Source organism: Pelophylax lessonae (genome assembly GCF_965119305.1).
Source record: "Pelophylax lessonae genome assembly, chromosome: 2".
Taxonomy (NCBI): Eukaryota; Metazoa; Chordata; class Amphibia; order Anura; family Ranidae; genus Pelophylax; species Pelophylax lessonae.
In genome coordinates, this window is record NC_138769.1 from 265,593,028 (window position 1) to 265,607,894 (window position 14,867).

Here is a 14,867-nt window from a genome sequence, read left to right on the forward strand (position 1 = left end):
TCCAAAGCCATAGTAGAGTAGGAGCCAGCTTGACCCCACTCGACTTCTGCCTAGGAGGGGAAAGGACTGGATCATTTTCACCGCTACAGACTGCTCCAGTAAGCGAGGAAAAAGTGATCCCATGGTGAATGTGAAAGGAGACCACCCGCCCTGTAAAAAAAAAAAGAATAAAATACCGGGGTTATGGCTGCTATCTGCTGATTTAGCGTCAAAGTAGAAACTTAAAACTGCGGCGGGCGGTCCAGAAGTGGTTAAGGCTTTTTGTCCCTTACAGGTCCTGTCTTTTAACCAGCTGTTGTGACCATGTCAATCTACTTGGCCGCAAAATTGTCTATCCGAATGCTGAATCTATCTTTGCTGATCCTTCTGTCCTCTACCATTTTGGAGCTTACATCTGTAGCTCTAATGTACTGTGTAGGTAGGCTAGTGGATATTATGAACAAATATCCAGAATGGTGGTCTGCCGTCAGTGCAAAAATGCCTCTTGTGAATGCCCTTTGATTTGAATGCTGCTTTGGTGAACCTTTTAATGCAGGGGTGGGTGGAAAGGGGTTAGTTTTAAATTTCAACTCATGGAGTACATTAAGGGACACTGGTCTCTCCCCTTCTGCTTTGTTTGCAATTCTCCAAGTTCTGAAAGGCAGCTGCATAAGACCCAGTTAACACTGGGGCGATGCTACTTGCCGGGGCGACCTCACAGGTCGCGGTGCGCAGCTCGCACCGCGACCTCGGAGCGGCCGGCCCGGACTTCATATCATTGAAGTCAATGCAGGTCGCTCCAGGTCGCCCCAAAGAAGCTCCGGACCCTTTTTCTAAATCGGAGAGACTTGTGTCGCTCCTATTAGAACGGGTCCACAGCTACTCTATGGCAGGCGACCTGTCAGGCGTTCAGTGTGAACGGAGTCTAACCCTACAAAATGGTGGTACACCAAAATGAAAATCCAGGATGCACTGAAATGGATTTTGTTTACAAGAAAAATAAAAAAATAAACAAAATCCATTTCAGTGCATAAATATTTTGCGTTAAGGCTCCGTTCACATCTAGGCGTTTTGGGGCGTTTTTGGGGCGTTTTTCTGCTCTAGGATCAGCTCTCAAAACGCCCAACAAGACAAATCCTATTCATTTCAATGGCCCCTGTTCACATCTGAGCGTTTTGACGCTGTATACAAAACGCCCAACGCTCAAAAAAGTACATGAGCTTCTTTTTGGGCAGATTACAGGCGTTTTCCATTGATCTCTATTCAATCTAAAAACGCCTGCACAAAAATCGCGGTAAAATCGCGGTAAAAAACGCTGCATAAATCGCGGTAAAATCGCGGTAAAAAACGCGCGAAAAACGCTACGCTCAGGTGTGAATGTAGCCTTAAGCACAAGAAAACCTCAGGAAAAATGCACCCTATAAGTTCTATGTATGTCTTCACACTGTTCGTGGTTTAATTTTTTTTTTTTTTCTTCTCATTAGATATTGAATGCTGCATACCATGTGGAGGTCACTTTTAATTCTGGATCCACTGTCACCAGAATGGTGTGGGAGCAGATTGTACAGGTAAAATTAAGGATTTATAAAGTGATGTTGGATGAAATTCCTTTAACTTCACCTGCTGACTAAGTCAGTAATCTAAATGTATAAGAAAGTCCTGTGCTATGGAAATCAAGGAAAGGGAGAAAAGGCTGCAGCCTCCCTAAAATATAGCCAAAGACTACATCGAGAATGTAAGTTGGTAGGGTAGGGAATATGGCACTGCCGAATAGGAGTGGGTAATGAGTTATACCACAAAACAGGTGAACTACTAGTAAAAACCAAGAGGGTGGTAATATAAATATATAAATGTTTTTATCCACATAAAAATTAGTAGTAAAAGTAAATAATAAAATTGAAGAATTGCACCCAGAAAATCACTATAAAAGGCATAAATTAATCAATATTCACAGTAATGAAAAGGTGCTAGGTGACATTGCCTGGTTAGATGAATCCCAATAAAGTGACTTTGTGACATAAGGTGCAAACAAATATATAGCGGTGGCTTAAGGGAGGTGTAGTAGAAATAATAATCATAAATGTAAGTAAATCAGTGCCAATATTAAATATATAGATTGTAAATAGATAAGCCCAGTAGACTTATTTGGTGAGCGACGAGATCTGTGAAATGTTTGTTTTGGGGGTACCCAGAAAGGGGGACAAAGCTTGTTGTTTTTTTTTTTTTTAGGTCCCAAGTCTCCTTGTGCAGATTTAATTCCTGCAAAGGTTCAGATGAGGTCTGAACTACCGAAGGTCCCCCTATCCCGGTCCAGAGAATTGATTTACCTAGGTCTGATTTTTATATTTAACCAGGGTGGTCCTTCCTCTGGATGCATTTCAGGAACCACAGGCCACGATTCACTGGCTGCTGTCACACAGAACCTGTATGCAAATCGGGAGAGAGAACTGTCTGAGTCTGGTGGCATCCACCTTCAAGACAGTTCTGTTTGCACAGCCCGTCATGCAGCATGTGAACATTAAACATTGTTAAATACTCAATGTGTGCAAATAATGCAACAATTATCCAGCATATTACATTTTTAAAATAGACAAATGCTTATTGTGACTAAAAATTGGTATCGTCATCCAATCTGTGAACAAATCTTGGTGTGAAATAGTCCGTAAACATTTTTTTAAGTAAGTTTTGGCTTACTTATGAGTTACATTATGTGAATGGCTAGTAAAATGGAACCATGTGAATGGCTAGTAAAATGGAACCATTTAGTAGTACTGTGTAGCAGAAGGTTGGGCCCGCACATGTATTGAATGATACATGGCCACTCTACATTCATACATAATCAAACTATACATAGTAGTACAGTTTTTTAAACATGGCATTATTTACATCAAGTCTATCTTAAAAACAAAAATGACACTAAATGAAAAGTGTACATTTTTAAAGTAGAACGTGCTTTGACAGCTTTTTGATCCTTGTTAACTGAAATTGACCCTGTTCAGTAATTAAACATAAACACAGACCTTGTGTAGGCAAAAAGTTTGGTAACTAAAATGGTGTTGTGGTTTTTTTTTTGTTTTGTTTTTTTTCCCCTTAAATAAAATAGCGTGTAAATGTGTCCTATTTAGTCATGAGAAAAATAAATATTAAGAATTCCAATTTCACTTTCATTTTAAGCCAAAAAAAAATGGATGGTATAGGGAATGGTTAGTCTCTTTTGCTAGGTGTCCCATTTGGAGAGATTTCCCTTTTGTCCTGTACACATACTAGAACTTGAGCAATATCCTTCCTAGACAGTTGTCACAGGAACAGCTGTTCCTATTGAAAGATGTCCCTCTATTCCTATCTTGGTGAACGGTTTTAAATGTTGAATTTTCCCTAACATCTCTCCTAGTGTTGGGGTCATGGTCACCAGAATAAATGGATAAGGTTAATCTTTTCAGCATGAACACCAATTAAAAAAAAAAACGGGATCAAGCCTTACAAAAATGTGCACAATGTAAACAAAAATGCATTTACCTATATCTGGTCCCAAAAAAAATCAGTTCTCTGCAACATGTGAACATTTCCCCAAGTTTTCAATACCTGGTTTGTTTTTTTTTTTTTTTTTTTAAATCCAGTGTGTGTTTAACTTCCTGATCCTCTCTGTCCCATACCACATGCATACATTGATTAATTTCCCATAAAAACAATGCTGCAACCTTGACTCCAAACTGTCTGGCCACCCACTGTGTAAGCTCTTGGGCAATGTATCTGTGGTTGTCCTTGTGTAAACTGGAACTGAGCTCCGAGCAGGTTTCCTTTTACCGCATTTACATGCCTGTAAACCTAAAGGTGTAAACACTTGAAATCCCCTAGTGTAGCAGACAGGGAACACGGGGAGCACTTCATCAAAGCTCTCTAGGAGGGGGTTAGTGAACACTGAAGAGCTGAAAACTTGCTCATTGGAAGTGTAAAACTGCATGGGCACAAGAAGGAAACTGAAAATTCTCCTTTTGTTATAAAGCATGTCAGGTTGTGTGAGTTGCCTATTGCTAAGGTACAAATTGTAAGTATGAAAAATTGAGTGCTAACATATGTCATTTCCACAGATAATACAGCGCATTACATGGGTTAGTCCCCCTTCTATCACACCTGAGTGGAAGCGCAAAGTGGCTCAGGATGCAATTGAGAGCCTGAGTGCATCCAAGCTTGCGAAGAGTATTTGCAGTCAGTTTTGTAAGCGACTGAAAAGCTCTCATGAAGCATTTGCTTCTTCTCTCAAACAGGTGGGTATTTTTATCAGTTGCATGTTTTTGTTTAAAGGTAATCTGGAGTGCATGTGCACCCACTTACTCCATTGCCTGATGTTACCAGAGTTTCTGTGACCATTTGTTAAGTCCCCGAGATTAGAAAAGAGAAAATTTGATATAAATTGTGGTTTTCATACACCATATTCCAGGTGCATCTTAAACCCTAATAAGTAGCTTTAATCTCTGCATATTTTTGTTTTAGTGGCACACCAAAAAAAAAAAAAAATTGAAAACATGGCACTTAATGTGGAACATCCTGGCATAGCTGCGTCACCTTTTACCTCTTTACCTGATGAGAGCCGTTCACAGTAAAAGTGCTAAGGGAGTTGGGTTAATAGTTAGACATAACCATCTGCCTCATGATTCCTTGTGCTTTACCCTGCAGATAGTCCTTTTATCATTTGGCCGTTTGTTATTATTTGGCCATTTGTTGTTTGTCATTGTCATGCAGCAAAATACAGATGCTTTCCTGAAAATGTTTAAATATCTGTGTACTTCTCAGCAGAGCGTACCATAATGTTGCTCAAATCGCAGCTACATTTTCAAAAAATACAGCTCCAACCACTTTTTTTTTTCCTATAGGCCATTAAAACCGCTGGAATTACACTGGACTGATTATTCTAATCTAGTTATTCTAATCTAGTGAAATCTTAGTTTCCCAGTCCGTGTGTGTGTGTGTTTTTTTTTTTTTATATAGATGAGCTGTTGGGTATTGTTTCCATGTTTGCAACAAAATACGGACTGTTCGGACTGTCCAATAAGGCTTCCCTGGACTGTGTATGGGTGTTCCACTGATTTCTACTTGTTTGAACTGATAACAGGAAGTTAAAGTGCTACACCATCGTATTGAAGCTACGACAACCAACTGCTGAAGCCAGTTTACCTAAAAAAAAAACACTGACGTGGCATTTGACCCCAGAAAGAGGTGGCTTGTTACTTCTGCATTTTTTGTTGAAATAAATGCAGGCCTAAACCTTTCTGTGGAACTCTATACCTCCTGTTTTAAACTGGTAGCCATGGACATCTGGTCTCAACGGGAAGTAAGTTTGATGTATACAGTAGGGGCATTTACTAAAACTGGAGCACACAGAATCTGGTGCATCTGTGTATAGTAACCAATCCACTTCTAATTTCAGCTTGTTCACTTACCCTTTGACAACAAAACATAGAAGCTGATTGGTTACTATGCACAGGTGTACTAGAAGTGTGCTCCAGTTCCAGTAAATCTCCACAGTATCTCATAAAAAATGGAAAAAAAAAAAAAAAAAAACTGGCCTTTTAACTGGAAAGTGGTCTATTACTATTTTTTTTATAAATATCCTATCTTGACCGGAAATGCTCATCTAAAACAAATTTTGGCTATCTACAACCCCTGGCAAAAAGTATGGAAATACCACTCTTGGAAAATGTTAATTTAATTATGCAGAAAATTAATCAGACATGCCTCAACTATTTTCATTTCGCATTCCATCTTCTGGCTTTAAGAAACACACAAAAGAAATAAAGCTGTAGTCAATTGCAACGGTTTTTGCAGATCAAGCAGGAAAAAATAATATACGGAATCGCTCAAATCTGAGGAAAATATTATGGATTATCCATGTACCTGCAGTTCTAAAAACAAACATCTGCATCAGATTATCGTAGAGTTTGCTAAAGACAACATCATCAGCAGTAATCAGCATGGGTTTACAAATGGGCGTTCTTGTCAAACCAATCTCTTAACATTCTACGAGGAGGTGAGCTGTGAGCTAGATAGGGGGAGACCAGTGGATGTGGTGTACCTGGATTTCGCTAAGGCGTTTGATACAGTTCCCCACAAGCGCTTAACTTATAAAATAAGATCTGCAGGTATCGACAGCAGGGTTTGCTCTTGGATACGGAACTGGCTAAAAGGGCATGTCCAAAGGGTGGTAATAAACAGCGCATACTCAAACTGATCTGAGGTGGTAAGCGGGGTCCCCCAAGGCTCAGCCCTGGGACCAACCTTGTTCAATTTATTCATAAACCGCATTGAGGATGGGATCAGTAGTTAAATATCAGTTTCTCTTACGTCCTCCGACAGTCGCCGCCTCCTCTAAGTCATCACTATTGGGTATTGACTTCCGCTCCACAGGAGTAGCTAGGCATAAGACTTAGTCAAAAGAACAAAGGCATTTGCATATACACACCCATGGGGGCTGTCCCACTGGTCAATACCCCCCTGCAGTGACCACTCCCAACTCAGTTTTTCTGCCTAGCGTCAGGAGTAGTTAGGCTTCCCTGTGCTGGGGCTACAGTCTCAGCCTTTCTAATCTTCTTTTTCATTTTCTTTTTCATTTTGATTTTCTTTGAAAATGTCCGTTTTTTTTTTTTTCTTTGATTTACTAGCGGTTTATTTTGTCAGCTTTAGTTTGTCGATTCTTCGGATGAAGATGGATTCATGCGGAGCTGGGATTCGAACTGACCGCCCTAGTTTTTCCAGGGCAGAGGGTCAGAGGGAACCCCAGCCCGCCATCGAGCATTCAGCCGTGGTTCCTCCTGGCATTATAAACGACCCATCCCTGCTCGCAGCAGGGATGCAGCCGTGAGCTGGCTACCTCACTGGACACATCTGCGGTGCTGCAGTGTATTGTCCCTGGCTAAAGGCATTCCCTGTCAGATGAGGACAGCGGCTTTCTGTTCTGAGAGGCTCCCCACACCATCTGGTACAGTTAAGTACTTCTGTGTGGGGCCTCTGTGTGGGGTGGCAGTCCTGTTTTGCTGTGTGGAATGAAATTAAAACAGCGCTAGCATTTCATATAGAAATTGCTGGTGAATATATAAATATTAATAAAAATTCTAGTTAAATGCATACAATAAAGTGCAAGGTGATCAATATAAATATAAAAAAAGGAAACCAGCGGTAAAATGCAACAAATTTTCATAAAATAGTCCTTGAATATTGATGTGACCAAATAAAGTGCTCAGGTGCAGAAACCGACCGATCAAACAGTGCTCAAGTGAGTGGCCTGACCCTCCAGGTTCCCCACTCACCACAGATATGTATCTCAAACGCTTGATCGGATCATGTATGGTTTAGGCAACCAAGCTTTTAGTGAGAATGGTTCCAGGGAAGGAAATGCCTTAGATCACTCCAACAGGTCTCCTTTGTTCCCGGATAAAAGAAAAAGGGGGGACCAATAGTGTAATATGTTTTTGACTGATTTTTTTTCCCCAAAGCATACAAATTATACTTGCAAAATAAAAAGAAAAAACTCGCATTGGATGTGGATCGAACAAGCATAAGGAACGCCGCTATCGGCGTGCGTTCCACTGAAATCCAGAAAGTAAAACCGGATGTGACTTCCATCGGTTCGTCTTCCCTATCTGGGAATGATCCTGGATTCTGCTCAGGCAAAGGTGTTCTTGCCAGAGGACAAGCTCTGGACCTTGCAGGACGAGATCAGGTCCCTCAGGGACAGTCTGTCCTCGTCACTCCGGACCTGTATGCGGGGCCGGGGGTTGATGGTTTCGGCCTTCGAGGTGATACCCTTTGCTCAGTTTCACACAGGGTCTCTCCAAGCGGAGATCCTGGCCAGGTGGGACAGACTACCTCAGTCCCTGGATCTGAGTGTCTCGAGTCGCCAAACCAGATTGGATCTTCTGTGGTGGCAAGTCCTTCCGTCCGTTACTGTGGACAGTGATTACCACGGATGCCAGCCTGTCGGGCTGGGGTGGAGTCCTGGGCAACCTGTCTGCCCAGGGCACTTGGTCGGAGGAGGAATCCTCCCTTCCGATCAATGTGCTGGAATTGCGAGCGATCAAGCTCTGTCTCTTCCAGTGGTCGGACCGACTTCGGGGCCGTCCTGTTCGGCTACAGACGGACAATGCTACCGCGGTGGCTTACATCAACCACCAAGGGGGCACCAGGAGGGCCCGGGAGGTGACTGACATTGTCTTGGGCCGATACTCATGTTCCGGCAATTTCAGCAGTTCACATTCCGAGTGTGGAGAATTGGCAGGCTGACTATCTGAGCCGCCAGACCCTGGACCAGGGGGAATGGTCCCTACACCCGGAGGTCTTCCAAATGCTGTATGCGAAGTGGGGATCCCCGGACGTGGATCTGTTTGCATCTCGGCTAAACCAAAAGGTGGAAAGGTTCGTGGCGGACGCCTCGGATGCGTTGGTGGCCCCTTGGCATCAGTATTGTCTGTATGCCTTTCCTCCGATTCAGTTGTTATCCAGGTTCCTCTGCAGATTAGCCTCGGAACTGCACCTGGTGATTCTGGTGGCGCCGGACTGGCCACGCCGGTCCTGGTACGCCGACGTTGTTCACCTGGCAGTGGCGCTTCCGTGGCGGCTGCCAATGCGGGAAGATCTACTGTCTCAGGGACCGATCTTCCATCCTGCTTTAGTCGCTGGCTTTAACGGCCTGGCTGTTGAGACCCAGGTCTTGAGGGACGGGGGTCTCTCCCCTGAAGTCATCCCTACTCTGATCTAGGCTAGGAAAACCTCATCTGGTAAAATCATCTATTACCGTACCTGGAAAGCTTATTTCGCCTGGTGTGAGTCCAGGGGGTTCTCCCCTCGCTCTTACTCGGTGTCGAGTGTTAGCTTTCCTCTAGTGTGGGGTGGACCAGCGCCTGGCGCTGTCCGCGATAAAGGGCCAGGTGTCTGCACTGGCTGTTCTTATCCAACGCCCTGTGGCGTCTCATTCCTTGATTCGCACCTTCATTCAAGGTGTGCAACATTTGACTCCTCCCAGGAAGGAGCCTTTACCTCCATGGGACTTGAACTTGGTTCTGTACGTGTTACAGCGTGCTCCCTTTGAAAATATCTGGGAGATATCGTTGCCTCTGCTGTCTAAGAAGGTTGCCTTTTTTAGTGGCGATCACTTCGGCTCGCAGAGTATCGGAGTTGGCGCCGCTCTCCTTGGTGATTCACAAGTATAAGGTGGTCTTGCGTCCACATTCCTCTTTTATTCCGAAGGTGGTCTCTGAGTTCCTCCTTAATGAGGACATTGTCCTGCCTTCGCTTTGTACGAAGCTTAAGCATCCTAGGGAGGTTGCTTTGCACTCCTTGGATGTTGTCGGGGCGATCAGTGTTTACCTGTCTACGGAATCCTTTCGGAGGACGGATTCCCTCTTTGTCCTTCCTGAGGGACCTCGGAAGGGCATGGCTGCGTTTGCAGCGACTGTCTGATCCATTTGGCAATAGACCATTGAACAGGCTTATGCTTTGAAGGAACGGGTTCCACCCTTCCCCAGGTGTGCAAGGCTGCGACTTGGTCGTCGGTGCACACCTTTTCCAAATTCTACAAGGTAGATGTTCTGGCATCAGCTGATGCCTCCTTTGTCCGCAAAGTTCAGTGCGGCAGTGCCATGACGGACCCTTGTTTTTTTGTGGGTCCCTGGCTGTTGGTGTTTGCTTTCCTGGGCTGTTGCTCCTGTTGAGCTTTGTTTTTTCTGTTGCCCATAAGGTTCCCTTACTGTGCTGGTAAGGTTCCTTTCTCTGATGTGGGTACTGCGTTACCTTTTCTACGGTTGCGTCTCCCACCCCTCAAGTCTACACTGCTTTGGGACATCCCAATAGTGAATAGAGGAGGCGGCGACTGTCGGAGGACGTAAGAGAAAATGGGAATTTTTGTAAAATCTTACCTGTAAAATTCCTTTCTCTGAGTCCTCTGACAGTCGCCGCCCCCGCCCCTCTTTTGGGGTTGTTTTCTTGTTACCTACTGCTATGCTACCAAACTGAGTTGGGAGTGGTCACTGCAGGGGGGTATTGACCAGTGGGACAGCCCCCATGGGTGTGTATATGTAAATGCCTTTGTTCTTTTGACTAAGTCTTATGCCTAGCTCCTCCTGCGGAGCGGAAATCAATACCCAATAGTGATGACTTAGAGGAGGCGGTGACTGTCGGAGGACTCAGAGAAAGGAATTTTAGAGGTAAGATTTTACAAAAATTCAGTTTTTTGCAGAGGACACAAAATTGGGCAGGGCAATAACTGCACAGCATGAAGCAGATATCCTGCAGAATGACCTGGACAAAATAACGGAGTGGGCAACGACATGGCAAATGAGGTTTAATGTGGAGAAGTGTAAGGTTTTGCACTTGGGGACTAAAAACCTAAAAGCACAATACACGTTAGGAGGGGAACCCTTGGGGAATCAAAAATGGAGAAAGATCTGGGAGTCTTGGTTGATTAGGCAATAGCATGCAATGTCAAGCGGCGGCTGCCAAAGCCAGCAGAATATTAGCATGCATAAAGAAAGGGATGTATTCCAGATATAAGACTATAATCCTTCCACTTTATAAAACTCTGGTCCGACCGCATCTGGAGTATTCTGTCCAGTTCTGGTCGCCAGTCCTTATTACGAGGCTTGTATACCAATGCCAGAAGCCTGGCCAACAAGATGGGAGAGCTGGAGCTGCTGATGTTTGAGGAGGACTTGGATTTTGTGGGGATAACTGAGACTTGGTTTGACAGCTCTCATGACTGGATGGCGACCATTCAGGGGTATTCCCTTTATCGCAGAGATAGAGGAGGTAAAAAAAGGGGGAGGGGTATGTTTGTATATTAAGAACAGTATACAGGTAAATATGAGGGATGATATTAATAATGGAGCTATGGACGAGGCAGAATCCCTATGGGTAGAGCTTCAAAGGAAAGGCATGGTGGGGAAGGTAATATTGGGCGTATGCTATAGGCCCCCCAACCAGAGGGAGGAGGGTGAGGCGGACCTCATGTTACAGATAGGATTGGCAGCAAGGATGGGAAATGTCATTATAATGGGGGACTTTAATTATCCTGATATAGACTGGGCAGAAGGAACCGCGCATTCAGCCAAGGCTCGGCAGTTCCTAAATGTTTTGCAGGACAATTTCATGGGTCAGATGGTGAATGCACCGACAAACAATGCGGTACTTGACCTACTGATTACCAACAATACAGACCTGCTCACGGATATAGAAATACGGGACAACTTGGGGAACAGTGACCATAGGTCAATTGGTTTCAGTATTAATTACAGTAATAGGAAACACAAGGGTAATATAAGGACACTGAATTTCAAAAGAGCCAATTTCCCTAAACTGCGCTCGCTGCTAGAAAATATCAAATGGGATAGAACCCTGGGAACAAAGAACACGGAGGAAAAATGGGAGTGCTTCAAGAGCATACTTAACAAGGGGGTGGGCCAGTGCATTCCACAGGGAAATAAATTTAAAAGAGCAAAACTAAACCCTGGGTGGCTAAACTCCAACATAAAAATGTATATTAGAGCTAAAGAAAAGGCCTTCAAAAAATACAAGACTGAGGGGTCATTGGCAGCATTTAAGCACTACAAAGAGTGTAATAAGAAATGTAAAGACGAAATCAGGGTGGCTAAAATAGAACACGAGAGACATATAGCGGAGGAGAGTAAAAAGAACCCCAAGAAGTTCTTTAAGTATATAAACAGTAGGAAAGCGAGGCCAGAGCACATTGGCCCCATAAAAGATGATAAAGGAAAAATGGCCACAGAGGACAGAGAAAAGGCGTAAGTGTTAAATAATTTCTTTTCTTCAGTCTTCACAAAGGAATCTGGGGGCTACACGAACCCCGCTGGTAAGGCTGAACTAAATACACCTCAGGAAGTGCCGCCATGGCTAACAGAGGATAGACTTGGAGCTAAACTAGAGAAACTTAACATAAATAAATCCCCGGGACCGGATGGCTTGCACCCAAGGGTTCTTAATGAGCTCAGCCAGGTGATTGACAGACCATTATTCTTGATCTTTAAGGATAGTTTACAGACGGGTATGGTGCCAGCTGATTGGAAAAAAGCCAACGTGGTACCAAAATTTAAAAAGGGGCCGAGATATATCCCGGGTAACTATAGGCCGGTCAGCCTAACATCAGTAGTCTGCAAAATTTTGGAGGGGATAAGGGACCACATACAAGACTTTAGTAATGAAAACGGTATTATAAGTAGTAATCAGCATGGATTCATGAAAAATCGTTCGTGCCAAACCAATCTAACCTTCTACGATGAAGTGAGCTGCCACTTAGATAAAGGTAAGCCTGTGGATGTGCTGTATCTGGACTTTGCAAAGGCCTTTGACACCGTTCCCCACAAACGCTTACTGTACAAACTAAGGAAGGTAGGTATGGACCATAAGGTGAGTACCTGGATAGAGAACTGGCTCCAGGGGAGAGTACAGAGGGTGATGATTAATGGGGAGTACTCAGATTGGGCGGGTGTGGAAAGTGGGGTCCCCCAGGGTTCTGTCCTGGGACCAATCCTGTTTAATTTATTCATAAATGATCTAGAGGAGGGGATATCTAGTACAATCTCAGTATTTGCAGATGATACTAAATTCGGCTTGCCAATATCTTCTATACAGGATGTGGAAACCTTGCAAGCAGACCTGAACAAAATAACGGGGTGGGCAACTACATGGCAGATGAGATTTAATGTAGAAAAATGTAAAGTAATGCACTTGGGGGCCAGAAACCAGAAAGCAAGCTACTCACTGGGGGGGAACCTAGGATGGAAAAAGACTTGGGGGTACTGGTAGACAACAGGCTTGGCAGTGGCATGCAATGCCAAGCAGCTGCAAGCAAAGCCAACAGAATACTGGGATGTATAAAAAAGGGGATTCACTCCAGAAATAAAGAGATTATTCTCCCGCTCTACAAGACTCTGGTCCGGCCACATCTGGAGTATGCTGTCCAGTTCTGGGCACCGGTCCTCAGGAAGGATGTGCTGGAACTGGAGAAAGTCCAGAGAAGGGCAACAAAAATAATTAGGGGAATGGAGGACATCAGCTATGAGGAAAGACTACAAGCACTGAACCTATTCTCTCTGGAGAAGAGACGATTGAGGGGGGATATGATATCAACGTACAAATACTGTACTGGCGACCCTAGCATAAGGAACAAACTATTCAGAGAAAGGAGATACAATAAGATACGTGGCCACTCACTAAAACTTGAGGAAAGGCGGTTTAACCTTAAAGTGCGTAAGGGGTTCTTCACTGTAAGAGCGGTAAGGATGTGGAATTCTCTTCCACAAGCAGTCGTATCAGCGGGGAGCATTGATAGTTTCAAAAAAACTATTGGATGGACACCTTAAAGACCACAACATACAGGGGTATACAATGTACGGTTAAAAGCAAACACACACACATCATAGGTTGAACTGGATGGACTCATGTCTTTTTTCAGCCTCACTAACTATGTAACTATGTAAGTCCTCAGGAGGGATGTGTTGGAGCTGGAGAGAGTCCAGAGAAGGGCAACTAAACTGATTAGGGGAATTGGAGGACCTTAATTATGAAGAGCGTCTGCAATTGCTTGATTTATTCTCCCTGGAGAAGACGCCTGAGGGGGGACATGATAGCAATTTATAAATATCTCAATGGGGATCTCAGCTTAGAAAAACAGCTATTCAGTCGAAGGGATTGCATGAGGACTCGAGGGCATACAATGCGTTTAGAGGAGAAGCGTTTTAACCTCCGGCAACGTGGGGGGTTCTTTACTGTTAGGGCTACAAGATTGTGGAATTCTCTACCACAAGAGGTGGTTTCTGCGGGGAGTATGGTGGCTTTCAAAAGACTCTTAGATGTACATTTCAATGATCAGATTACATCTGCTGTTTAGTCTGCAGTTAGTGCTTGGTGAGCTCACCTTAGTGAGCTGTTGCACCAACCTGATTGGCATGAATCGTGGCTCCACACGAGAGGTGTCCGTTGAAACAAAGGAAAGGAAGGTAAATCATCACGGAATGTTGCAAAAGATGTTGGTTGTTCCCAGTCATCAAATCAAGGTTGTTAAAGGGAAGCGTACTGGTAGACCATGGAAGACCTCAGTGTCAAGATAGGAAACTTAAAGCTATATGCCTTAAACAGAAAATGCACAACTGAACAAATGGTCAGAAACTGGAGTAAATGTGACAGAACTGTAAGACATCGCCCAAAGAAAAGGTGCTTTCTCTTTCGTTGACTGACACAGCTCCTGATTCTTCTCAACCACCTTAATTGGCCCCCACAGGAGTAGGACACTAGGCAGGAAAAAGCTTGACTACCCCTATGGGCAGTCCCAGGGGGTATACACTAGTGAACGACCGATATTTGTTTTTCGTTGCCGATACCAATATTTTGGCCATCGTATATCTGGATCGGCTGATATTTTTGTATATTTAAAATTTTGCAAAATAAACACATTTCGACCCAAATCTGTTACTAAACATGCCAATCTTTATTGGTTACCATTTTTAACATTAAGGGCTCGTTCTTCACACTTTTGCTGCATGAAAACTGATGGGAAAACTTCACTTCAGTTTCACATCATCCGATTGTGCACTAACGCCTAATAAACTGCTGCAGTAGTGCACTCACTCACCGCACTAACTACTGCAGTGCAGTCAGTGAAAAACTGCTAGAAAAAAAGCTAGGCAACGGCTAGACAGTCGATTGGACAGTAGGGCACTCACTGCAATGTTAAATCACTACTGCACTATTGCAGTGACTGCAGTAGTGATTTAAAATGATTGCAATGAGTGGCGCACTACTGCAGCACTAGTCCACTGACTCCAATCCACTGTCTAGCTTTTTTTTTTGCTAGCAGTTTTGCACTGACTGCAGCGCATCATCCAGAC

General features: G+C 43.9%; 1 protein-coding gene across 1 annotated transcript in view; it reads left to right on the top strand.

Moving 5' to 3' along the window:
- Positions 1-14,867, top strand: part of DSTYK (dual serine/threonine and tyrosine protein kinase) — a 237,629-nt gene that overhangs the window by 130,475 nt on the left and 92,287 nt on the right. Inside the window, exons 5-6 of the mRNA XM_082247304.1 lie at positions 1,464-1,547; positions 4,068-4,244. Coding sequence (XP_082103430.1) covers positions 1,464-1,547; positions 4,068-4,244 — 261 coding nt within the window. The remainder of the gene's footprint in view (positions 1-1,463; positions 1,548-4,067; positions 4,245-14,867) is intronic.